The sequence below is a fragment of the Gymnodraco acuticeps genome, unplaced genomic scaffold (genome assembly GCF_902827175.1).
Source record: "Gymnodraco acuticeps unplaced genomic scaffold, fGymAcu1.1, whole genome shotgun sequence".
Taxonomy (NCBI): Eukaryota; Metazoa; Chordata; class Actinopteri; order Perciformes; family Bathydraconidae; genus Gymnodraco; species Gymnodraco acuticeps.
In genome coordinates, this window is record NW_022991180.1 from 3,404,933 (window position 1) to 3,429,907 (window position 24,975).

Below are 24,975 nucleotides of genomic sequence, written 5' to 3' on the forward strand. Positions count from 1 at the left end.
GTGCTACAGAAGTCAGGCTATGCCACCATCCTAATCTGCTTCATAAACACACTTCGGCACAAAAACGAAAACACACAGTTGCACGCAAAATCAGGTCAGCAATTGCAAGTGGGGCAACCAAAGCCTCTTTGCCCCGGGGTGGGGGTGGTGGTTGTGTGTGTCTATGTGTGTTTAATGGGTAGCAATTCGATTAGAGGTCTCGTCTGTATGGCCCTCTTAAGTTTCATTCACATCCAGCGTGTCAGATCACCATAATAAACAGCAAATCCTCCACGCAGCTGTGGAAAATGTTTTCTCATCTGGGTCATCTCACTTGTCATCCAGACATTGGAGGATACCCGTTGGCAGTGCGGGAGTTTCCTTTGATGTTTGAAGTCATTGTAAAGAAATTCCCCATCCACAGTTGATATGCTTGTTATATTATAGTTTAGTTGTAATTCTTTGGGGGTTGAGTAAATAAGGAGGTAGAATAGTCTAATGTTAAGGTCTCACATTTGTATTTACAGCAACAACAACAGTGGCCTACTAATGTCACATTATCAAAGCCCTGCTATAAAAGGCAATTGTATGTGACCATGATTTACAAGAGTTTTGGTACCAATGACGTTCAACTTACAGTACCTTACATTTCTGATTATCTAAGGCATTTTATTACAAAATAATATATTTGCAAACTGTATAGGGGTGGGCGCATAGGCGGATTTTGCGGGGGGGCATAGTTTTCGACTTAGTAATGCTGTAATATATTTCAGCCACTAGGGGGAGTGGCTGAAATATATTACAGCATTACTACGTCGAAAACTGTTCCAATACAAATATTTCGTATATCAATATTTTAATAAGGTAGGACACTGGTTAATAATATTGTAGAGTGTTCAAGTAACCAAGGGATATAGTAGTTATCAAATAAGTATAAGATGTGCACAGTTATGTAATGCACTGTTGTTGGGGGGAGAGACCGCCCCTTCCATATGAGTGTGTGTGTACGGCGGGCATGAGGCGTGCATGACGGGACGAGTTGTGTTCGTATGTGGAAAAGTCATACTCAGTGCGGTGAGCGCTGGCTTTATTGCTACTGTATCCGTAGCATCCCACGCGATAGTTATGACTGTGTACTGACGTCAGTAAAAAAGGTTTTTACCCCCCCCCCCCCCCAAGCGCAAATGTCAAACTCCGCCTATGGGTGGGCGATATGATATATATCGTCGAGACGATATTAGGTCTCCACGATATGCCTTTTCAGAGATATCATATCATGATAGTGCACCAGGGTAGGATTTTCACGGCGGCCATGACGGCCGGTCTGGCCGTGAAGCCCCGAAAATAATTGTACGTCCTACGGCCACCATGGCCTGTGTGCCCCTGATACTGTTAAAATCTCGAAGTTGCTTTAAAAGCGTCAGAACAGTGCTTTCTGAACTGCGTTATGCTGCGTTCACAACGGACGCATATAGAATATTCTCACCCTAACCGCTGGAGCTGTCAGCTGTGTTTACTCCTGTCATTCAAACAGGACGCGCTGGAGAGGGGGCGGGGCTTATATCCATGTAAATACTGTGGTGGAAACCAACTACGACACAATTAACCTATTTTACCGTGATTTAATTGTAATACACGTTTCAAAATGATGCCGAAGTAACTAAATACTGATAACGGTTAGTAAAAACCAAGCTGTCTAGTCAGGATTCAGACAGTATTGCACTTCATTTATTGTCTTGGTTGATTCTGTTGGCTTATATTTTTATTTTATCAATAAGGTATTTATATTGTTTCTCTCTTTTGAAACAGATGTTCAGTTATGTTAAAGTCTTTGATTGCACTTCAAGTCTAAAGTTTACATTTTAATTGTTTGGCACTGACTTTTCCTCATTGATGTTTTATGTTTTACTTAGTTATGTTTTACTCTCATTTTCATGTTTATTGATGTTACATCACTGCTAGTGCTACCTAAAACAGAAAGTGAATTGTTATACTGAGAAAATGTGCCTTGAATATTTTATTTTATTTAGCAAGAGAGTGCACTTGGTGAAGAAACCAGTGTTAACGTTTGTTGTGTAGGGTGTAGTAGGCCTACCTACTTGAACACTGAGGAAACCATATCAAAATTCCTGTTGAATTGTTCATTCAGGGATTCATTGCAGAATTAAAACCAGCTTGAAATGGTATTTTGGTCTGTTACTCCTTTTTATTTTAGTTTGTGTTACCTTATAGGTGGTTGTACTGTTAAGTAACTTGAAAAATAACCATAATAACCGACATGAAAAAATATCGTGATAAATATCGTCTATCGTGATACTGCTTGAAAAATATCGTGATATTATATTTTTCAATATCGCCCACCCCTGAAACTGTATAGCCTAACTGGATGGTCCTCACTTACTATGCGTAGGATGCAGCATTGGTTTTTATTAATGTATAAAGCCATTTTAGGTAAGCTTCCACTCTACATATGTGCCAGATTTGCTCGTTTGTGACTCTTACAACCTCAGATCCAGTGCCTGGATACGGTTCCAGGTTCCTGCTGTGCAGACTGAGGCTGGAAAAAGGAGTCTTTTTTATTATGGTCCTTGGTCTTGGAATGACCTTCAATCAAACCTAAAACTGAGGGCACTTGTCTCAATACCATGTTTTAAGTTGAAGTTGTCTAAAGTCCTTACCACCAGCTGCTCTTGCAGTCATAAGTAGTGCACCTTTCTTACTGTCCTAATGTGCACAATGTAGTGACTGCTTTTTCATCTTTTGTTTTCTTAGTTATGTTCTCTGTATTTTATGTGTTATGTGTAACTTTGATGCCTTCTTGGCCAGGTTAGCATTGAAAATGAGATTTTATCTCAATGCTTTTATCTGGTTAGATAACATTTTTTAACAAAATAACTATCCCGATATATCTATTTGAGCGAATAATTGTTAATAACATAAACACAATTACAAGCTTGTTTTGCTTTAATAATGACTTTTTCACAAATTAATTATATGAATCAACTATCTTCAAAATAAAAATATAATCCCAAAGTATCGGCTCAAATTTCAGCAAATGTCTGCTTCTGTTTCCCAGTGCTATGGACGAATATGATTGATACCCAGCCCTTTTCTCCAATACTAGTACAAGGACACAGGTCAGCTCATGAGGAGCATCAATAAAAAAACAACATCCAAACCGCCTGACAGACATTCTAAGGTAGGGCAGTAAACCTTGCCATCTGTCATGCGCTTATGTGATGGCCTGCCCCTCCCCCCAGAGTATAGTACTGTAAATAAATATCCCAGAGTTTCACTAACATCCAAGTATCAAGGCCAACAATATGCCTCTTGTGGGTCTGCACTGCATCTGAAACAAAACCTGAAACCTTGACAGTGTGAAGGGATGAATAATGTAAAGGAAAGCCACAGAGACACAGTCTAACTAACTAAACATCATACTAAGAGCAACGTTTGCACACTGGAATTATAAACCTCCAACAAGCTTCAATGCTGTTGATTGAATTTGAACCTGGTTTAACACTGAGGTCTACAGAGATTGTTTCAATAATGTAGTTTATCTTTGTATTTTAGGTTTGTTTACTGAGGGTTGTAGAACAGCAAGAAACTGTTTTATCTTGATGTCTAAAAATTGCTGCTTTATAGATTTTGTCTGAGTACGGAATAGATCAACAGATTAGATTAAAATCCAATATCACCTAGTGCATGGAACGATGTCATCATGATTTAACTTCCAATCCAGAGAATAATAAAATAGGGTATGTAACGAAAGACTGCAAGCAGCAGAGGGAGTGGAAGGGATTACAAAGAGAAAAGGGAATGGACAGCGATAGACAGATGCTGTTAGATAAAGTAAGAATGGGAGAGGCAGTGAGACAAGACTTCAGGCAGGCTTTTCCCACAGAGAGATCTTTTGCTAGACCTGCAACTCGGCATCTCAGCAGTGATCCCTATATGTGAAAAAAGCAAAAAAGTGAGATGACATTTTCTTACTCTCTGTCGTACAGGGAATGGGAGTTTTCTGTCTGTCTGCCAGTGAGGCTGTTTGGCCTTACTTTATTTCTGTCTCAGAGGACAGCCAGACAGAAAGCACCTGGCAGAGATCTGGGAAGGCTGAAAAATCCGAAGTGCAAGAATAAGGTTGTTCATTACTCCTCTAGCAAAGCTTTCACTTTTGAACTGCTCACCCACTACAGAGATTCATTCTTCAGGAGTAACAGGATGGATGCAGATAGGAGGCGACAGGCCGGGGGCTATGATCTATTGGGTCAGTGGGGCTACACATGAATGGAGGTGCTCTACTACACACGATGCTGCAGTGTATCCCCATGTCACAATGCTCATGGTTCCCCATCATTAAAAAGTCTCTGAGCACCATCTCTCAAAAATAGAATGTCAGGATACATCATTCCTCTCGTATTACATTGATCAGGGGAGAATTGCATTCAGACTGTGGAAACCCCAGAAAGGGATATGGAATAAGTATGAAGTTAGTATATAGAAAGAAAATGCTCTTTTTTAGTAGTTTCAAAAGAAAACAGTGAACAATATATAAAAAAATGCAAATGTAACTTCACATGGTAACACCCTTACTAGTAGTATTGTCAGCTGTTATTTACGTATTAAGAGTCTGTTGTATTGCCTTACTTTCCAAAGCAGGGCATCACTTCTTTAATGCAGACCCTTGCTTTCATAGCAGCAATATCTTCGTATTCCATTAAGTGCAGTAATAAAAACAACTTTGAGAAAATTTATCAAAATAATTATTGTTTGCTATTGTTGTACAAATAGTTTATTTGGAAAAAACAGTTAGATTTGAAAACAATGTTTAGGAGAAGAGTTGAGCAACCTAATACAATTTCCTGGGGGAACCCTGAAAGTAAAAGTAAAATGTCTTTAACACCTTCCTGCTAAAACATAATGTAATTGGTGTGTAAAGGTTTACAATCCTAGACATTAGTGGCCCTTCTTTGTCTGACATAAAACTGAAAGAAATGTTATGTCTTTTGGAAGTGGATTTATTTCAAGCTAAGCTGTAAAGTAGTTGATTGAACCAGGTTTCTTTTTGGACGGTGTTATTTTTGAACAAACATGCCCTTAGAGATATGAAAGGTTCTATAATCACATACAAATCTACACAGACTTCAACTTTTTTCTCTGTGGTAGCTTTTCTGTTGCTACTATTTCCTGTGTAGCCTAAATGGTAACGTGCACTTACATTTTTTGAATAGCTTCCTTAGCACAAGAGCTGTATATGTAACTACTAAAAATGTAGCTTCAGAAACACTTAACAGCTTTCTCTTGGGTATATCTGAGCAATTCAAGTCAACACAGACTGTAGCTTCACAATGAAGAGAACTGAAGAAAGGGAGAGACAGAATATTAAGCATGAACAGGGAGGATGGATGGAGTGAGGAAGCAAAAAATGAAGACTCTTATTGGTTATTGGTTTGATGTGGAGGGCAGCTGCAGCTTGCAATTTACCTCCATCTTTCTTTCTACTGTCTGTCGATGTTGGCGAATCTGTCTTTTATAGCGCCAAACCAATCGTTTAATAGATCAAAAGCTATATAACCCTTGTCTGAAGAGCCTATATATCCTCCAGCTGGCTCCACTCTGAGACAAGATTTTAAGGGGCTACTCCAGACACATACACACAGATACACACACACACATAACCACAATCAGTCAGCCCAGTTTTAAAACATATCTGATATGTTGGATGAATGATATCTAATTGCATAGTCTGTGATGAAAGAATGCATAGAGGTATAATAATTATACTCTGACAATCAACAGCAGCCCAAATGACTTTTTCACCTCCTACTGACACTCAAAGTCCAGCTTCATTTACATATATTGAGTGCAGTGTCCCAGTGGAGTAATAACTAGGCCAGTCATCTGGACCGAGCAGTAGTGGGCCAAAGCTTTGTCCCACAAGAGATTAACAGAGTGCCATTAGAGCAGGCTAATAGAATGAGACAGGGATGAAAGTAACACTGACGCTAGGCTAATGTGTATTGAGTGAAAGCAATACTAGGCTGAGCTGCACTGATGCTACTTGATGCAAATCCAATGAGACAGCAGAGGGTTTGGTAATGCTGTATACTAACTGGGGTAGATCGAATGACAGAGACCAACAGAGGAAAGAAGTGGGGAAAGTTAAGGTGTGGCAACCGGCTACATTCACAACTACAGTGTATGTTTGAGTATACTGAACAAGATACCAGAAGAACATACATATACAATATCACATTTTTTGCTCATTATGTACCACAGAAAAGTAAAATAGAAAACTTTACCTTAACTGAGTGAGTTTATGTTCCAATTATTTTAATCCAAGAGTGAATCATTAAAACAAGAGCTACACCCTGCCAAGTCACTGCACTTTGTTTCCTCCATCATCTAATCTAAAAGTAAGGCAGCGCCCAGACGAGAGAAGAGCGCAGGAACAGGAAGACGCTCTTCAGAGGTTGGTCTGTCTGCCGCCTGGCTCTCTCCTTGCATGTGAGCCTGTCTGTGTGTGCGTGTGCGTGTGTGTGTGTGTGTGTGTGTGTGTGTGTGTGTGTGTGTGTGTGTGTGTGTGTGTGTGTGTGTGTGTGTGTGTGTGTGTGGTGTGTGTGTGTGTGTGTGGAGAACAGAGCCTTTATGGCTGTGTTTAATATTTGATAGGGCATCTTTCAGGAGCCCCACCCAGTGTGCTGCAGGAGTACAGAAGTGGTGAGGACAAATTATGTTTTGGGGAAATACACTAAAAGACGAAAAGAAAAAAATGACAAAGAATTGTTGTCAGTACAAATGACGTAAACTTCAGCAGGAAACAGTCTGATCAATTATCCACAATATATTACAAAGTCCAAAGACTAAAGTCACATAATCCCACCAATAAAGAAATGTTACTGACAAGCTAGAGTAGTAATTGTCAGTTTGCATGCTGCTGCCCTTTAATGTCATTGAATCTCCAGAGGGGATAATAAAAGGGAAACAGATCCCGCCTAGCAGCACTCAGCTACACATTAAGTCACTCCAGTAAAAAGGCATTTGTTGTGGTTCTCGTAAAGATTCAGTAGGAGTTCAATTTCCCATACTCATGTCATGGTTGACAGCATACTGGTCCCCCTCAGTCCACCATTTTCAGCTAAGTGCTAGCTGTACAACCATATTGCTAGCTCCTCAATATCTACTCTTTGTAAGTATCACATGCCGTGGTAAATCACAACAGAGTCCGATTCAACCCACATCAGCAGCAAAGCAATCAAATAAAAGGCTTAAACACAGGGTAGCAAATGACTTCTTTTGCATTTAAATTACTTCCTGGTATACTTCTTTTAACAAGCCTCAAAGTCAGCCTTTTAAACATTTACAGCCTTAAATTGGTGTGGATTTTGAGAGCTTATTCTAGACGGAAAACTGTTATGACATCTGAATGTTGGAAACTTTTTTCCAGGTGGTCCATTAATTCAGAAAAAACGAAACAGTCACAAAGATTGTCTTCACCAAGTCAAACTGACAAGTCATGACACGGACCACCCTCCAAAAGTCCTCATCATCCACCCTGACTCATACATAAGAATAACCCTGCTGCTGCCTTCTTTGTGAGGTGTGATTCTGAGAAGCAGTAGTGCTGGCAGGACTTGTTATAATCTAATTATCTTCACTGTTAGAGGTGCCCAGATGTCCACACACACCCATCACTGGAATCACATTTCTCCTTAAACCACTCCTCTCCCTGCTTTATCGTTCAGTTTTAAGTGTATGTGCGCGTCATGAAGAGACAGACAGACATCTGTTGCCTCTCCCATGTATGACCTTCGTTTGAACCACATGGGAGAAGACTGCAGTGCATTTGACAGCTCAATTTAATTCTCACCTTCTGATTGGCCGTATGGGATAAAAAGGCTGATATCTGTTGCCTGGCAGTAGCGCAGGTGTCAGTCACTGTCGGCCAGGTCATTAGAGTCGTTTATGCAGATGGGAGCTGGAGGCGGTGACAAAGTCACAGTTTGTCGTAAAACTGTTGAAATGTAAGACTATGAAAAATACGCAACTAGAAAGACTACAAATCCCAGAATCCGGTCCATCCTCTTACGGAACCAACTAACTCCCCTTGTGTGTATGTACAGCTCTCAACGTGCCCAGACTTGTAGTGATTTTCACCTCTTTTAATACTTATCGCCTCATTCTGAAAGAAAGAAGTGAAATGTGCCAACTCGACGGCCGTCTTGGTGTGTGGTGCGAGAAGGGAGATGTAGTTCATTGAGCGGTTTCACACAAAAAAAGTTTTACTTTTACATTTGAATTGTTTTGACTTGCAAAATCATCTTTTAAATTGACAAACATCATATGTGTAATTTGTGGCACAATTCAAACGGGATCGAAAGATAATCTTTCTCTCGCCATTGACTTCAATAAATGCTTTTTCCGAAATAAGGTCCCATGGAGATCCCCTGGAAAGAGAGGGACTTCGCCACTCTATCGGTTCACATTGGGAAAAGTACTAAAAACATCTCTTTCACATCACCGGGTATCATTAAATTGTATTGAGTGTAAATATGAAAATGTTGCTTACTCTGGCTCCACTTGTAAAAACCATCAAACGATTAAAGGTCCAAGGTCATTTGGATGGCTTCCATAAACCCAGAGTTGTCCCATTGTAAACCATTTGTAGTCTTCTATGAAGCAAAATTGGTCAACATTAATTGGTTTCCACTTCCCAAATGTGAAAATATACTTGTTGCTTTAAATGGATTAATACAATTTAGAAAGCTGTGTGAAATTGTATAAAAACAGTCATTCAAGCTATACTATGCTATCAGCAGCACACAGGAAGTACATCATGCTGTTGATAAAGCATATTTTATGACGTTATCAAGATAGACTTGTAGTTGTTTTCTCTGTGTGATGTCGGACATGATATGAATTGAGTCTGATGTAAAGCTTTGATGAAAACCTGAACTCTAAATGAACCTTTATTATATAATAATATACATATTATACAATACAGGCAGATGCAGAGGATTAGGCATCGATACAACAGCCATTTTAGTGAGATGAATCATAAGCGTGTTTTCTCACATGATTCATGAACAGAACGACAAATAAAAACATGTATATAGCAACTAGGACTCAGGGTGAAATTAATGAAAACCGCCTGCCTTCCCCCAAGCTTTTATGATACCATTACAATGACATCCCTTTCTCTACTGTATCAACCACTTTTCTTTATGCTGACATGTGAGTTCAGCTGAAACATCCCCAGCTTATCTGAACAATGTGCTGTTTATTGGTCATTAGATGTAACCTTTGCCAACTCTGACTCATTCCTTATCGGCAAAAGCTACAATGCAAAACATAAGCCTGTCATGAGCAGTGAGAGATTTAGCTTTCAGAGAATAGATCTTAAGTGAACCTGTTAAACCCGATTGCCCCCGCCGGCAGGGGCAAACACAACAATATTCACGAAACTGTGTCTCAGGGCTTCTTAACATTTAACAACCTATTAATGTGTCATACCCACTTAACGGGAAGAAATTCAGCTAACTGACGATATGAACAATTTGTACCTAAACAAAACACAAGTCTAACGCTAAGCCTCTGAATCAGCACTAAGCGAAATGGTGCTAACGCACTTAGCACATAACTCACCGTAGCAATATTTTATACTTCATGCGAACAAACTAGATATCATATGAAAGCTGAGATTCCACAGATTCCAATGGTATAAGTATCATCACGGCAGAGAAAAACAGAAAAGACAACACACAACTTCACTTTACGGGGCCATTCCTAAAGCGTTTAGTCTACTATCCCATCATTCAAAGGTGGTTTTCACTATAAGTAATGGTTTTTCTTTGGACGGAAACTATCATTTACACTTTTTTTTACTATGTTCAATCTGAATTTACTTTAAAATAAAAACATCTATATTGATTCTGACTTTTCTACATCCGACTCACAGGTGTATCAATGCTTTGAGAAAAAACATTACTCATTTACCCCTTTTAGAAGTGAAGCTATAGTCATTTGTTCTGGGCATATCATTTTCGAGCCTGAAACCTGAAAAACAGGCTCAGGGCTTAACAGGTTAAGGCCCTCAAGCCTTTAATAGATCCTGTGCCTGATGGATTTGTGCTCTTTGAATGGACATTACACTCCTGCTTCCTCTCTGCCCAACTTCCCTCTTTTCTTTCCACTGTCTATCAGGCTGTCTTTCTTAACAAAGACTTCCCCTAATCTCTATTATTCTCCTACTGTACGTGTGTGTACAGTAACAAGCAAACATGTGAGGCTAGGGAGAACAAAGCCTCCTTACATCAAATAAGACCACGGTTGAGGTTTTCCCGGCCTTTGTGTCCTATTTTTCACAGGGTTTAGAGCTATTAGGTCAACGGATGAAACTAGACGGGAAGCTGTCCAAAAGAGAGTCCGATACAAAAGAGTAACCTTTCTATGCACCTCAGGAGCTTTCTGTGATAAACTCACTAAATACTCATTGGAGGTGGTTGTGGCTAGAGATACCTCTGCTGTGTTAACTGCTTTGAGCACAGACAGTCACCATCATTTCTTTATATGGTGATGTTGAGGGCTGCAGATTAGTCTACCATGCAAATAAAGCATTTGAATATCAACATAATGACTGGGCAGGTAATCCCATAGACATTTGAGACGTTATCTCTGCATTTGAACAGGACATGAGTAATGGGCAAAATGTCCCTACAGTCTCACAACAGCTGAAACGATATATTCCGAGCTTAAACTCACGACAAAATGAATGTTAATTAAGGTGCAATGGCGGTTTAAGAGTTAGAATGATATAGTATTACTGAGTGAACAAAGGGCAATATGCCAAATGAAACAGGTACAGTAGTATGAACATGAAAACAAACAATAGTGTCTAAGAAGAAACGTGTATGTTGAACAGATGGTCGCAGATTGCAGCAAGTCATATACTGTGATTGAGAGTGACTCAGCAGTGTTCTTGTAGATAAGCTGAAAGCAAACGTTTAACCTCAAAACACAGCTCACAAACTCCAGCACATTGGTTGTACAACGCCTGATCCAAAGGACACAAAGATTCTATAATACCACATGATTCAAAGCCTTGAAGGATTATTGAATGCGATATAAAGGTTTTAAGGAGAGGGATCATGCGACTATGTGTAATGCAAGCTCAAATTGGTCACATTACTAGAAGCTAATGGAAAAGCTGGATGAAGCACGCCAAACATACTTTGTCTATCTGTGAAATGAATTGATATGAGCAAAAATAGCAGGCACGTGTTGAGGCACAAAACAAATATGCAATGATACTGTGCCTTATACAGCATTCAATTCATAATACGAAGTAATGCTAATACGATAATAATGACACTGAATGAACTTGCGAGCGCTGGTTTTAGCTGCTTAGTGTAACTACAATTTATCATTTTGCGTCATACATTTATACTAACAGTCAAAGTCCTGCACATCCACACAGGTTTTGACTGAAGGTTCATTAGGCCTCTCTTAAGGCTGATATTGGACGGAGACGTTATGCGCAATGTCAATCATGCACAGTGTGTGTACACGCCCACACACAGCTGGGACATCGGTCTAATCAGGTAAAGTGAAAACACCTGTGTAAGTGTACCATAGGTTTATAAGAGATTGAGATTATAGACATTCATTTTAATAAAAAGTATTCACTTTTGATGTTGTTGGTTCGAGATTTCTGGTATTTCAGCAGCAGCTCATTACATTGCATTGCATTTGAGCCTAGACAACAAATGTCATCATCAAGCCAATAATAACACACATCTGCTGCTACCATTGTGTTCATAATGACACCTGTGCAAACACAGGAGCAAAAGAATAGAGGGATTATTTGTACACAATGAAAAACAACCCATCCAATATAACAGTGCTGCTTTCTGTACAGAAACCATTGTATACAACCTATCATTTGATATCATAGAAAATGTGAATTGCGCAACTTGCACAGCGCAAATTGTTGTTGTACGTTTAGGTCAGCGTTCTTAATGGCTATCTTTGAAAGTACTTCACTTAAGGGTGGATCACTTAACACATGGACATTGTAAAGTGAACTCTAAATACGGTGACATGCAAAGAGTACTACAAGGGTATTTCCTGATCTTTAAAGAGCATTTTGCTCAAAGCTCCTGTTCATTTTCGACATGGCAATGCATCTGACATTCTGTTTCTACACTCTGCAACACACCGAGCTATTCAAAGCACTTAAACATCTGTGGTCGTACCGAGGTAACTGATAAGCGTGGCTAAGTATAGCTCTAATGATAGACCACATACAGAGAGAGAAGAGAGCAAGGAGGATCAGAGAAAAGTCAAAGTCAAATCAAGTGGCTATAGTATAACAACACAACACAGACATGCAAACACAAACAACTATAAACACAGTTCATTATTCTAAGTGACAAAATAATCCCTGGACCTCTTCAATTATTAGCCATTAGATTAGATTTTGAGCGATAGAAAATAGGGGAGAGCGTGTGCAAAGAGTCCGAAAAAATAGGAGCTAAGAGATGCCATGTCAGTTTTGTCAGAATAAATAAGATACAACAATTACAGTGGAAAGGGTGCATTATCTGATGCTTTCAAGGGCTGTTTAGCACTCACCAAGCTCTTAGCGGACTCTCTCAGGCTGTGTTTCCTGGCATAATGACTCAACACTTCTCCTTGCTGCAAGTAGTCGCTTTTAGCATCACGCAAGCACATTTTACCATCTTATCTATGGGCCTCAAGGTTGCCCTTAAGAGAGCTTTGGAATGACTGCTATGCTAAGGGTGATGTGTATAATGTGTATCTTCATGCATAGCTAGACGCTGATGGTAAGGGCATACATTAAGACAGGCAGACACAGTCTGGGAAAACCCTCACATATTGAACTGCAATATGGGGGGTCTTAAGGAGGCAGGCACATGGTGGAGACATTCAGCTGTTGTTGGGGGAATCAAGTTGTAAACACACCCTCAGCCAAGGTGGCGCTCCAGGACCTATGCCAACAGGTGCCTGAGGAACACACACATGGATTTGCGTGTGTGAGTGAGTGTGTGTAAATGTGACCACACCCAAACACTGGAGCACCAGAAGAGTGTCCATCTCACTTACACTAAGGGCAATAAGTCATGCCTTATCTTAATGTGTGCTGGCACATTGATGCCATGGCACTTTTCACTGTCTGGGCTGTTATAGACCACAGCCTTAAATGGTCCACACACATAGTTATGAGACTTGACCGACAGCAACTTCAGTTCTGGTTTAAAAATATGAATAAGTGAGGCTGCACTGCATGGTATAGAAAACCCTGGTTCATTTTGAACTCATGTCTGAGGGGAGCATGAAGGCCCATGAGTCATCTTAAGTTACCCTTAAATGCTCACAAGTGCATGAGGAATACACATGTCAGTGGTGTGTCTCAAACTAGATAGAGTTACACTTAACTACTGAGCCATATAGAGAGACTTGTCAAGAGGAAATACTACAATATTAAATCACTGTCTGAGTGCAACTTCTGTTATCATTTGTTATATAATAGTTGCTTTTTATATGCTTATTACATAAATGGCCTGGTCATCCTCATTCATGGTACAGTAACTCTTTCAAGGGCATAATGTTGTGAGGTTAGAAACATGGCCTATTCTGCTTCACTGGGCATCAACATGAGGATTAATAACTACTGCATCAAAGCCTTTTTACGAGTTATTGTTAATTTAAATGTATATAGCAACTATGTATGCCCATACTCAAACAGAGAAATAAGGAGATTTATGAATAGGCAGCAAATATTGCCAACTCGATTAGGTTAACTGTTTTCCCATCATTCATTTCACAATCATAACACCACTTATGTAACCGAAAAGCAACTTACCTTATGCTGTGAAACTCATGTTTACAACCTCAATTACGGGTCAGCAAACACTCCATCTTGTTCGTCTTAGCTTGTAAATAACATGTTGTAAAGTAAAGCAGAGGCCGTTAGTCTTTCACTTTCCGTTTAAAACAGTTAGGATTCATTTATGTGATGGCTAGCCCATAGCCACTACACAAGTTCAATGAAAAGCTTCTTGACATGTCAAGTCTGTTTTCGAGTCCTGTACATTTAGCTTAGTGGATAATAAACAAATGTGAATCCTCATATTTCCATGAAGTAATTCCACTTTAAGGTTAAAATAGCCTGAAGCTACTCTATCTTTTAGCCGCTAGTTTAACTGTCACGATGACAACACGGATAAACTAATGACACCGAGCGTTACCGACTGAAAAAGACGGGAGGACGTCAACATTAATCCGGGCTGTAAAATCCTCATAGAAAACAGCTCCTAAGTATGAGAATAAACTAACCACAGCAGACTACCTCACGGTGCTAACTGACTTCCCAGAGCAGTTTATCTTTCTGACTGACACCGTCCTCTCGCTCCCAGCTGGGCGGAGCGTTAATGTCACCTGGGTCTCAAAGGGTGACATCGCAGGCTAGCCTCAAAGTGCTCATTTGCTTACATTTGGACATTGTTTTCGATGTTCCTGCATGTTAACCGTTAGTTTAATAAATTGTTGTTGTTGTTTGTTTGTTTTGGGTGTCTAAAAGTGTCAAATGGCTGCGTTCACCGTAAACAGCATAGCTTGTAAACTACAGGCTTCCCGCTACCGATGACATGACGTCGGTTTATAATGAGACGTAAACCCTAATGTATACAATGACGTAGGCGCGTACACACAACACAACACAACTGCGCACACACAAAGTATCATTAAGAAATGACTTAAGTATTTGTTTTTGTCCTATACTTAGTATTATTCTCATTCATTTTTATTTAATTGATTTATGTGTATTTATATGTTGCATCGTTATTAATTGGTGAAGATTTGGGGGGCTGGAAAAAAACATTTGAGGGGCATTCATTCATTCATTTTCGTTTCCGTACACCTAATGTTCCTTCCAATTACATATTGTACAGTTGCAGTTGTATACTGAGATCTTTTACTAATAAGAAGAAAATGCAGGACCACAGAGGAGAATTTAAATTCAGTATAAAATTAGCATCCAAATATACTAGTAATTAAAATAAATATGAGATTCAAAGAGAGTTAAACTAACACAAATCTGCTAGAAAAGACATAATAATGCATTCTTAAGAGTTTTTTATTATAAAAACATTAGTGAGTGTCACAACATTGGTTGTTTAAGATGTATACAAAGCTTCATTTTTAGCATATATTAGAATATTATAGATATGATTGCCCAAATGCATGGTAAACGACCAAATGCATCGTGGTATTGGTGTAATTTGAGTGTCATATGATCTAACATTCCTGTATAATCTGAATACATGTGGCAATGGATCACCGCACAAGGCCCCCTTCATGAGCTTTGAGCCCCTGTTGACCCCCTTAACTAAGATGCACTAAATCACAACAAACAGAACACTCACAAAAATACTGCTTTACCAACAGCTACTAACTTTTTAATGATGTTTGTTTAATTTGTTTTTTCTGTTTTACTAATTCATGTTTTTTGCTTTGTGTTTTCTTCTCAATTTAATATTCAAGTGAGGAACAGGGAAAACGTTTGAAGAATGGTTCCCTTCATTATTTAAAGAGGTAAATTAATCCAAATAAGTGTTGACTAAATGATGGTCTTCCTTCAAGGAGAACATATCCAAAGACAGATAAGATGTTGTGATTTTAGCTGCAGTCGACCCACAAAATGTTTCCCATGTCAGTGAAACTGTTATTCATCATTATAACCACCAGAGAGCAGCCTTTTACCTTGTATTGCCCCTGACAGTTCATTTAATCACATTCATTCGTTTCTACCTTTGGGTAAGTGCTTGTGTGTGTCTGAAATACAAAGTGACTATTCATTTGAGAAAGACAGCGAGATAAGAAGAAATGTAACCATATAATTACTCTGGCTTGTTCATCTTTTCTTCTTCAAGTGCCAACTTCGATGAAAACCACACCACAAAAAAACTCCTGTTCTTATTTCCATATCTCAGCACCAACAGCACAATCTCTTCAAGTGAGTTCACATACCTGTGCAGTAGCTGCAACAAGGAGATAATGTGAAGGGAAGAAAGTCAGACAGACAGGGAGATGCAGAGAGGAGGGGTTAGATAAGGCAAGGATGTAAAAATAGATGGATCAAATGAAAGTAAAAAGTAAGACTGCTGAGGAAGGCTGCCCAGAAGACGGTGAGACGGAGAGACTAAGGTATATCATGCAACAAGGGAAAGAAGGAGAACACCAACAGGGAATAACAAAAAAGGAGTGACAGAGGCCCAGGTAAGAGGGGTTTTTTATTCAAGCAGGCAGGGGGATAGAGAATGACTTGATAGACTATAATAACTTCCTCTGCTGAAATCCTGAATGTCCTCTCAGTGTAATCCAACCCTCTGTTTCCTCTGAGATGGAAAATTATTGTTTTTCTTGGGACTCAATGAGCTGCATTGTTTCCCGCTCTATTATCCGAATGACTGGAAATAGAATAATAGTCATGTAAATGACACCACAGACATAAACGTATCTATTAATGGTACATTATCTTGGTAAATTGATAGTCCTTGAGCAATATTTATTCATCAGCATTAACTCAAGTGTAATTGATATCGATAAATGTAAAATTAGAGTGGGGTTGTTGCCGGAAAATGAAACAAATATGTTATTCAATCTCACACATTGTACATACATTGCAACCACAGCCATGTTTGCACGATCTGTTTGAATAAATCCAATATTTTCCTTCTGCAGGAACATTTTAATCTCTTCTTGCAGCCGATTTGATGTTACAGCCATGAACCTGAGCTTGCCCTTTCTTTTGTTTCTTTTCCTGAGTCTACACACTTGTACAACCACGGTGAGTCTGCATTTGTCTTGGGTAATGTCTAAATGTTCTTAAATTGTATTAAAAACTACCACCTAGTTTGGCACAAAGAATACCCTCAAATTTTTTCATGAATATAGGGCTACAAATATGGTAAAGTATCTCATGGGTGTGTTTGTGTTTCTTCATTTGTTCTTTTCCAGTCATCATGATTGCTTTATAATAGGTGTTTACACAGTAGCTCATAAACGCATTGACCCAGTCCATTTCTGGTCAGCATTGCACCTGTTTCCCATCTGGGAGAACTTTAGCGGCAGATGTGGACCTGGCTCTGACTACAAAGTTCCTGGAAATATAAATTTGGAATAAGGTCGTATGGAAGGAGATGGATGTGATAAAACGCATACCAATTTCATCTTGGTTTAATTTAACAGTTTTATTTAACTATCTTTTACATAACTCTGACAGATTTTCTTATATTTGAGATGAATCCAGCAACTGTGATTTTTAGCACAGATGAAAACATAGACGATTAAATAGTGGGGACAAATTACTTTAGGCTCATGATCCACATTTTAAGACAATAGGTCTTCAATGACTGACAAGTGAATACCTGAGTTTAGTGCATGCCTGTAGAATGTGATGAAAAGAAAAGCATATGATCCTTTCATCCATTCAGCTCTGCTCGGAACACGATAGGGAATAATCGTGTGTGTGTGTGTGGTGTGTGTGTGTGTGTGTGTGTGTGTGTGTGTGTGTGAGTGTGTGTGTGTGTGTGTGTGTGGTGTGTGTGTGTGTGTGTGTGTGTGTGTGTGTGTGTGTGTGTGTGTTGTGTGTGTGTGTGTGTGTGTGTGTGTGTGTGTGTGTGTGTGTGGTGTGTGTGTGTGTGTGTCAGGGAGGCAGAGCCCAGCGCAAACAGAGACAAGCCGAGGAGAGCCTGAGACCGTATATTGGCAGAGTGGAGCCAGGTAAGACTTACAGTCGAGGAATGTGGCTTTATGCCAGTAAGATAAATAGTATAGACACAGTAAGGTATTTTTTATTTAATAGGACATGAAAGGCAACAATGCCTGGCTCATCACAGTTTGGGGTTAAGGAGACCATAATGTTGGCTTGAAGTAAAAATTCATACTAAATGCATCGATCATTGTTGCGTTGTCATTCAATTTGAAAACATTTTGGGTAACATTTTGCATTTAAGGCTAAGAATGTATTGTATAATGATTGAAAACAAGGTGGTTGTCCCATCATTCATTTTCCTGTCATTTTAATTTGCTTTACTTTTCTTCTTTTAACTAACTTTGCTTTTTTTATCCACCACTCTTGTGAAATGTCACCATTTTAAATAGATGCTTGCTAGACATTTTATATGATGCTTTTATCCAAAAGGAGCTACATGATGAATAAGTGGTTATCAACACTGGCCTGTAATCAGGCAGAGAAAACACAAATGTAAAACTAGGAAACAGAAAACAGTGTTATGAAGAAATGTATCTTCCTGTTTCAGAAAAGCTTTGTGAGCTGTTGAAATGCCACAGTCCAGCGGGATCTTGGTGCCAGGTAGTTCAGGAAAATGGAGTTCGTGTCCCCAAGTGTGTCTGTCCTCAGTCCTGTCCACGGTAAAAACACTTCGTGGCATTTAAACCAAGTAAACGTCTACTTATTTTGCAAGTATTTTGACAATTGTCTGTATTTGACCAGCAAATGTAGTGAAAAGAATCATCCATGCAAAATTGCTTATTAACTGTGTAGGATATTGTTAATTATAATCATATCAAATCAGTAAAATGTAGGGATACAATTCCAGCAGTTTATTTTATCTGGCTGTGCACCTTACATAAAGTTTTGCATTGGGGCACTGGCTCATGTGATCAGGCAGAGGGCACCAGTGTGCAGTGTGCTGGGAAAGACCTATGGGAATGAGTGTTTGCTGCATAAAGAAGCCTGCAGAAAGAGGCGCCGCACAGCACTGGCTCACACAGGACCCTGTCTGGGTAATAAACACACACAGCATTAAATATTACACACAATTTCCACTGTGTACTGCAACATGCCAAAGGAGCTCTGTTATCTGTCTTGATCAGTCTCCAGGGCTAAATGCACTGAGGAGGAGTTAGGCCAGTTTCCATATCGTCTCCTGGACTGGTTTCTGCTCCTGAGTCGTATGGGGCAGTCCTACGACCCCGCTGTCCCGTCCCAGAGCTGCCTGAGCCACACCCAGAGGACACTACTAGCACAGGTAGCTGAGAGTTCATGCTTCAAGTGGCAATACACTACAATGACCATCTTTTGGGGAATTGTTTTAATAGCTTTCATGTCATATGACCCAGGGACCCGTACAAGGAATTATTACCATACTGGCCACATACCACACACTTCCTTTTCATTAATTCTAGTTCTTCTTCTCTTAATATGACATTTTTTCTGAAAAATATTAAAGTATTAAAAGGTCTTGATTTAAAATTCAACCATTTATTTTCAATACCTTCGCTGTCATGTGACCAGGTGACTCCATATCTAATAAAAAGAGGTGTGTCTCATTTTTCCAGTGTAGTAATTCAATGCTGACTAATTGATTTTGGGTCATTGTGTCACATGATATGGAAGCTTTTTTAAATAAATGTGACTTCTCAACATAAAAAATGGTTAAACTAACATCACATGGGTTTCCAGTTTTTTGCAATTCTTACATTTGTTTCCTTCTTCTCAAGACAGCCAGCTAGTGGTAGCTATGTTGTTAACAATACATACACAAGTAGATCAATATTCATATCAACATCAACAGATAACGCACCTTCTCTTTTGTTTGCAAAACTAAATGTGTGTGTCCTATAATATTACCGGTGTTAAGTGCTAGTTTTCTATTGCCTTCTTAATGTAAGCGAGCAGAATGCCAAACACCAAAAGTCTCCACCCAAGGGATGAAGATAATTGTTTAGTAATAAAAATGATTTATGACCTATTATTATCTCATCTAATGATGATGCAAATTAAATCAATATCCACAACAAAATGTAATGCTAAAGGAAGTACAGCCGGAAGAAGAATATGCCAAGGGATCATTTTCACGCCCGGTGTAACTTAACACTGAACATAACGTTTTTTTTTACACCAGACACCCTCATTGTGCTAATATACAAACTGCTTTTCATGCATTGTCCAGCGGGAAATCGATGCTAACAACCTGGTGTACGTGGCAAGTTCTTGTGTTGCTTGTGGTGTAGTCGTCCACAGAATGAGACTCTCAAGAACACCATGTATGAATAGGATTTGGTCAATAATCACTAAATTATTCAATAAGATGTTGAATGGAGGGATAACTTAATATCCCACGCCAGCTATATTGACCTCCTGGCCCCAAGTAAATAAAAATAAAACTCGTGCTTTATTTTGAAGGTGTGAAAACCCATGTCTGATTATGGGCATGAAACCATTTTTTCTGGCAATTTATTCATCTCCACGACCAAATCAAGAATTTTGTCTTTCAACAATGTTAAATCAGGCAAGGACAAATTACGCCATGAAAACAGCAGCTATGCTCGTCTCAGCTTTACTTAAGCAAAGTGATGTTTTGAACTACATGTAATTGCTAACATTAGCTGCATGCTTACAAGATGATGCTTACCCATGTGTTTAGCTTATAGGCTATTTATCATGTTTACCATCTAAGCTTAAGTGCTTATTAGCAATTAGCCCCAGCCGGCTACAACTGATGCTGATTGTCACGAGTTTTGCTGGAATTTGGTCATAACACTTTGACCTGATGATGGCATAATATGAAAAGTCAGGTGATCACTAATTCATCCTCTGAAGACCTTAATGTTTGTAATAAATGTCATGCCAATCCATCCAATAGCTGCAGACTGACATTGCTACCCCTGGAACTTATGTTGCATTCACGACAACAATGCATATTTATTTCATTGTTTGTCATGCATGTTAAATAACCAGTGCAAATGATAAGTTGAACCTGATGCTTCTTTTATTTCAATCCTTCTTCTGCTCTCTGTTTAGCAAAGATTTACCATGCTGGATAAGAACAACGATGGCAAGTTGAGCCACAGGGACCTGAGGAAGCTGCGATACAAGAGGATGCCACTGGAGCATTGTGCTATACCATTCTTTCAGTCAGTACCACATTTAGCTGCTAACGATACAGCGCTGCCCCAAAGGATTTGCTGTTGGACAACAGGAGAAATGATATCATGATTGTTCTATCTGCCACATGTTTGAATTTCATATTGGCATGGTTTTTTCCCCTGAAAATTCCGAAGAATGTACCATCAAAGTATTCACATTTCAAATGTTACATTCTTAGATTTGAATGTACTTTCTTGAGGCCAGAAGTATGGGAGGAATATATATATATATATAGATAGATAGTCAAAGTCAACTTTATTGCCAATCTTTCAGTTTGTGTGTACAGACAGAGAGATCGAAATACCGTTTCCCACAATCCCGAATACAAAAAGTAATATATATATATAAAAATATGTATAAAAATATGTATAGACGTACCTATATATACACAATCAAAAGACACATTTATACATATGCACACAATAAAAAAGCACAACAATCAATATATACAAAATAACAGTCACTTCAATATCTTTGAGAATGTACATTAGTGCAAGCAGCGTAAAAAAAAAGAAGATGTATATAATATATATATATACGAATACACTTCAAAATCCTTCTGCTAACACACAAAGCTCTCAATAACCAGGCTCCCCCCCTACCTCTCCGACCTGATCCACCACTACACCCCTTCCCGCAGCCTTCGCTCATCAGAAGCGAACCTCCTCTCTATCCCCAAGAAAACCAAGCTCCGAACCTGGGGGGATAGAGCCTTCTCCATCGCTGCCCCCACCCTCTGGAACTCCCTCCCACAACACATCAGAGACTGCACTGACCCCCCCACTTTCAAAACACTGACCAAAACACACCTCTTCAGACTGGCTTTTAATCTGTGAATTATGCTGTATTGCTGTTTTAATAACTTTTAAATTCTATTTTATCATGTTTTATCACCACTGTAAAGCGTCTTTGAGCACCTGGAAAAGCGCTTTGAAATGCAATGTATTATTATTATTATTATTATATATATGAATACACAGCTTATTTGAATAGAAGGCAAAATCCCACTTCCCATAAGGTTACTGGGCAGTCAATAACATAAGGGCAGTGTTGATGACCATCACCTCATGTCTCACACAGGTTCGTAATGTGGACCTTCTGTCTCTTGCAATATGTTGCTCTCTAGCTAATTACTGAAACGCCAAGGGTTAAAAATGTGACACGGCGATGCATTTCGCCCCCGCTCTGTGACCAAACTGTACCTCCCACCATGCTGTTCTCTCTGCACGCCATCTATCCATTCATCCTCAATGCCAACAGCCGCTTCCTGTGTCCTCCTCCCCTCCGATCTCATGACCACACCATCTCTCCATCATCCAACTCCTCCTCCACGTTGAAGCACTTATTTCCCTCTTCTGTGCTTCCGACTTTCATCCTCAAATAGACTCTTCTGCCTCTCCTACTTCATTTTCACTAATTCTCGCATCCTTCCATCTCTCCTTCTTTCTGTACCATCCATACTCCCACCCAACCCCCCTTTTCTCTGCCAGTCTGCAGTGACAGGTTTTGTGGGTGTAGGGCTGGCTGTGTCAATGTCAAGCCATTCCAAGCAATGATAATGTTTATTACCCACTGTGTCTCCCGCTGCCCATGGATTAACACAAATGGAAGGAGTACCCTTCAGAGATAAAGCTGCGGGGTGAAAGACAATGGCTGATGTTGAGCCCCAATGCATTTTCCATACATTTATACTACGTGTATCAATCTGTCATGTTGTAGTGTGTGCATGTAACAATTGCATGGGTTCATAAGGGCATGGGTAAATGCATGTCAAGTTATGAGGTCACTATGTTTTATAATGTGCTGTGTTCGCAGGTCATGTGACAGTGACAGGAACAGGAAGGTGACCCTGCAAGAGTGGACAACCTGTCTGGTGGATCACACTGAGGCCTGGTTCTACCATTTCATGTGTGAGTATTCCTCCTGGTGACAGATATTGCTGAAGGTTAAAGCTTACTTTAAGCCCCTTTTTAACTGTACGGTTTCTATGTCATTTTTTTCTGCTGAAGAAGAGCAAAGCCATCTCGACCAGCTTAATGGGATACTTAATGATTCATGTTCCTCCATACATTTTGCCTCAAGTTTCACTCCAAATTACGGTATAAATCATGAACCTTCTCCTAAGGAAAACAATTTCCTGAATAATGATTATGCTCATTCATTAGGGCAGCAATTTAGTTTTGCACATCCATAAAATTGGTACACTCCCGAGAAGCCAATTAAAAAACAGTCGTCAAAAAACTTTCAGTGAAGACATCTGACCTTTGTTGACCTCATCAAAACTTTGGAATACTTGAATTTCACACACATACATTCAAATATCTTGTTTAAAACGTGCTTTTTCCTAGTCATTAAAACCAATTAAAAATATTTAATTTGTGTCAGTTATTTCACTGGTTGTTTCAAACCAAAATAATATATTGTTGCTTTTTTTGTTTGTTTTATCTACAGCGATGAGAATGGGCTCCCGCAAGCTGTGTCCTACAATCAAAGAGAACCATCTTTGACATTTAAAATGGCCATGAAGTCCTTCTTGCATTTATTTTACTTTGAAGAACTTGCAGAAGAATATATCACCACAGTTATCTAAAAGCTACAGGATGGCATCTCTACACACTGCTCACGCATCTGCTCTCCACCAGTACTGCAGCTCATAACGCAGAGATTTACAACCTCATCAAATCTCTACTGTCTGCTGGTTGTCTGTGCATTCATGTGTTTAAATAAACGTCTGGAAGAACTGACCCCTAGTCTTGGTAATTTCATTAGCTGACATTTGTACATCTGTGTTGTAAAAGAGCAGAGACAACAGGCAATATTATGTACCAAATGATATGGCATGCTTTGAATGACCAATTAAAAGGGAGGATGACAGCAGTGCAGACAGACAGCGTGATGTACACTGAATGACAAACTAGATGGGAAACAAAGATAAAGGGGGTAGAAATGCTAAGTATGGGATGACGTGACCGGAGAAGAGACAAAGAGATAATAAAGGGGATGAAGGGGAGAAGGAGAGGAAAGTGTCGTAATGCACTGGAGGAGAGCGAGGAAGGGAAGGAGAGAAGCAAAGTGGCTGAAGGAAGGAGAGAGAAGTATAAAGTGTGTTTGTGGAAGATGGGAGGTGGTAATGCACTGTAAATGGGAGTTGAGAGTAATGGAGTAATGCATAAAAAATGGATCAGAAATGAGGAAAAGACTGAGAACGGAGAGTGAGAGGGGGGAAGGGATGTCTGAGGAAGCGGGTAGAGGAAACGCAAGAAAAAAAGGTTTTGAAGCTGCAAAACATTTCCTTCACAGCAGACTCTGCAAATAGCATCTCTGAGCATGATGCAGAATATTTGAAACACTTGACCTCTGTCAAGGTCGTAAAAAGTTGCGCAATGAAATCTCGCTGACTTTTAGTACATGTATAAACAGGCTGATGTAAAAACTCTTGTTGCATCTTGTTTGTTCACTTCTGTTTTTGTGTGGTGCTGTTGCTTGTGTTGGTGCTACATGATCAATAGGTGTGTGTGTGTGTGTGTGTGTGTGTGTGTGTGTGTGTGGCCTGGGGTCGGTGCTTTGGTGGGACTGGTTTCTCTGGACTAATTAGCCTTCACATTTACCATGCCTGAAGGATGAAGGGGGTGAGAGAGAAAGACATTGGAAAGACAAAGATGAAGAAAGGGGGCGAGATTTCAGTGCTGGGTATGAGATGCAGATTCATTGCAGGCGCGAGGCAAACGAGGACTGCGTGTTCTACATGTCGTGCAGAAAGTGCATCATCATAAATATCAAAGCAAGATGTCTTCATTCCATCAGATTTTCACTCAAAAACTTTTGGAGCTTAGCACTCGAGGGCTGCAGTTCCTCTTGGCGAGTGAAAAAGGGAGAAAAACAAGAAAGACAGGCTGGGAGACCGTACAAAGGCACAAACTGTACTGAGCTGAGATGGAACTGTATTTTCTAATCATGAGTGACCTGCGGAACGAGTGCCCCCACCTCCTCTTCCAACAAACATCGCTCCTTAAGCACTC

At 39.6% G+C, this 24,975-nt stretch overlaps 2 protein-coding genes across 6 annotated transcripts in view; one reads left to right on the forward strand and one right to left on the reverse strand.

The window, feature by feature from the left end:
• The window catches only part of ccser2a (coiled-coil serine-rich protein 2a), a 55,406-nt gene extending 41,024 nt beyond the window's left edge, over nt 1-14,382 (reverse strand). For 3 of the 5 annotated variants that reach the window (XM_034237880.1, XM_034237884.1, XM_034237883.1), the window contains exon 1: nt 13,865-14,382. The gene's annotated coding sequence lies outside the window, so the exon portion shown is untranslated. Of the gene's footprint in view, nt 1-8,548; nt 8,652-12,612; nt 12,655-13,864 lie in introns of those variants that run through there. The other 2 variants (XM_034237881.1, XM_034237882.1) reach the window with 2 other exon arrangements.
• A 1,791-nt stretch (nt 14,383-16,173) lies between these two features.
• LOC117560956 (SPARC) lies at nt 16,174-23,629 on the forward strand. Its single transcript, XM_034238112.1, has 9 exons — nt 16,174-16,278; nt 16,744-16,849; nt 17,712-17,784; nt 18,324-18,435; nt 18,692-18,810; nt 18,901-19,055; nt 20,831-20,943; nt 22,772-22,866; nt 23,408-23,629. Exons 2-9 carry the CDS (start codon nt 16,787-16,789, stop codon nt 23,461-23,463), a joined length of 786 nt encoding a protein of 261 aa, XP_034094003.1. The 5' UTR covers nt 16,174-16,278; nt 16,744-16,786; the 3' UTR covers nt 23,464-23,629.
• Nucleotides 23,630-24,975: the final 1,346 nt, after the last annotated feature.

Excerpts from the sequence above, each read along its gene's own strand:
- LOC117560956 (XM_034238112.1), top strand. The coding sequence starts at position 16,787 with ATGAACCTGAGCTTGCCCTTTCTTTTGTTTCTTTTCCTGAGTCTACAC. Across the intron at positions 16,850-17,711 it reads TACACACTTGTACAACCACG|GGAGGCAGAGCCCAGCGCAA; the intron begins GTGAGTCTGCAT and ends TGTGTGTGTCAG. Across the intron at positions 17,785-18,323 it reads TATTGGCAGAGTGGAGCCAG|AAAAGCTTTGTGAGCTGTTG; the intron begins GTAAGACTTACA and ends TTCCTGTTTCAG.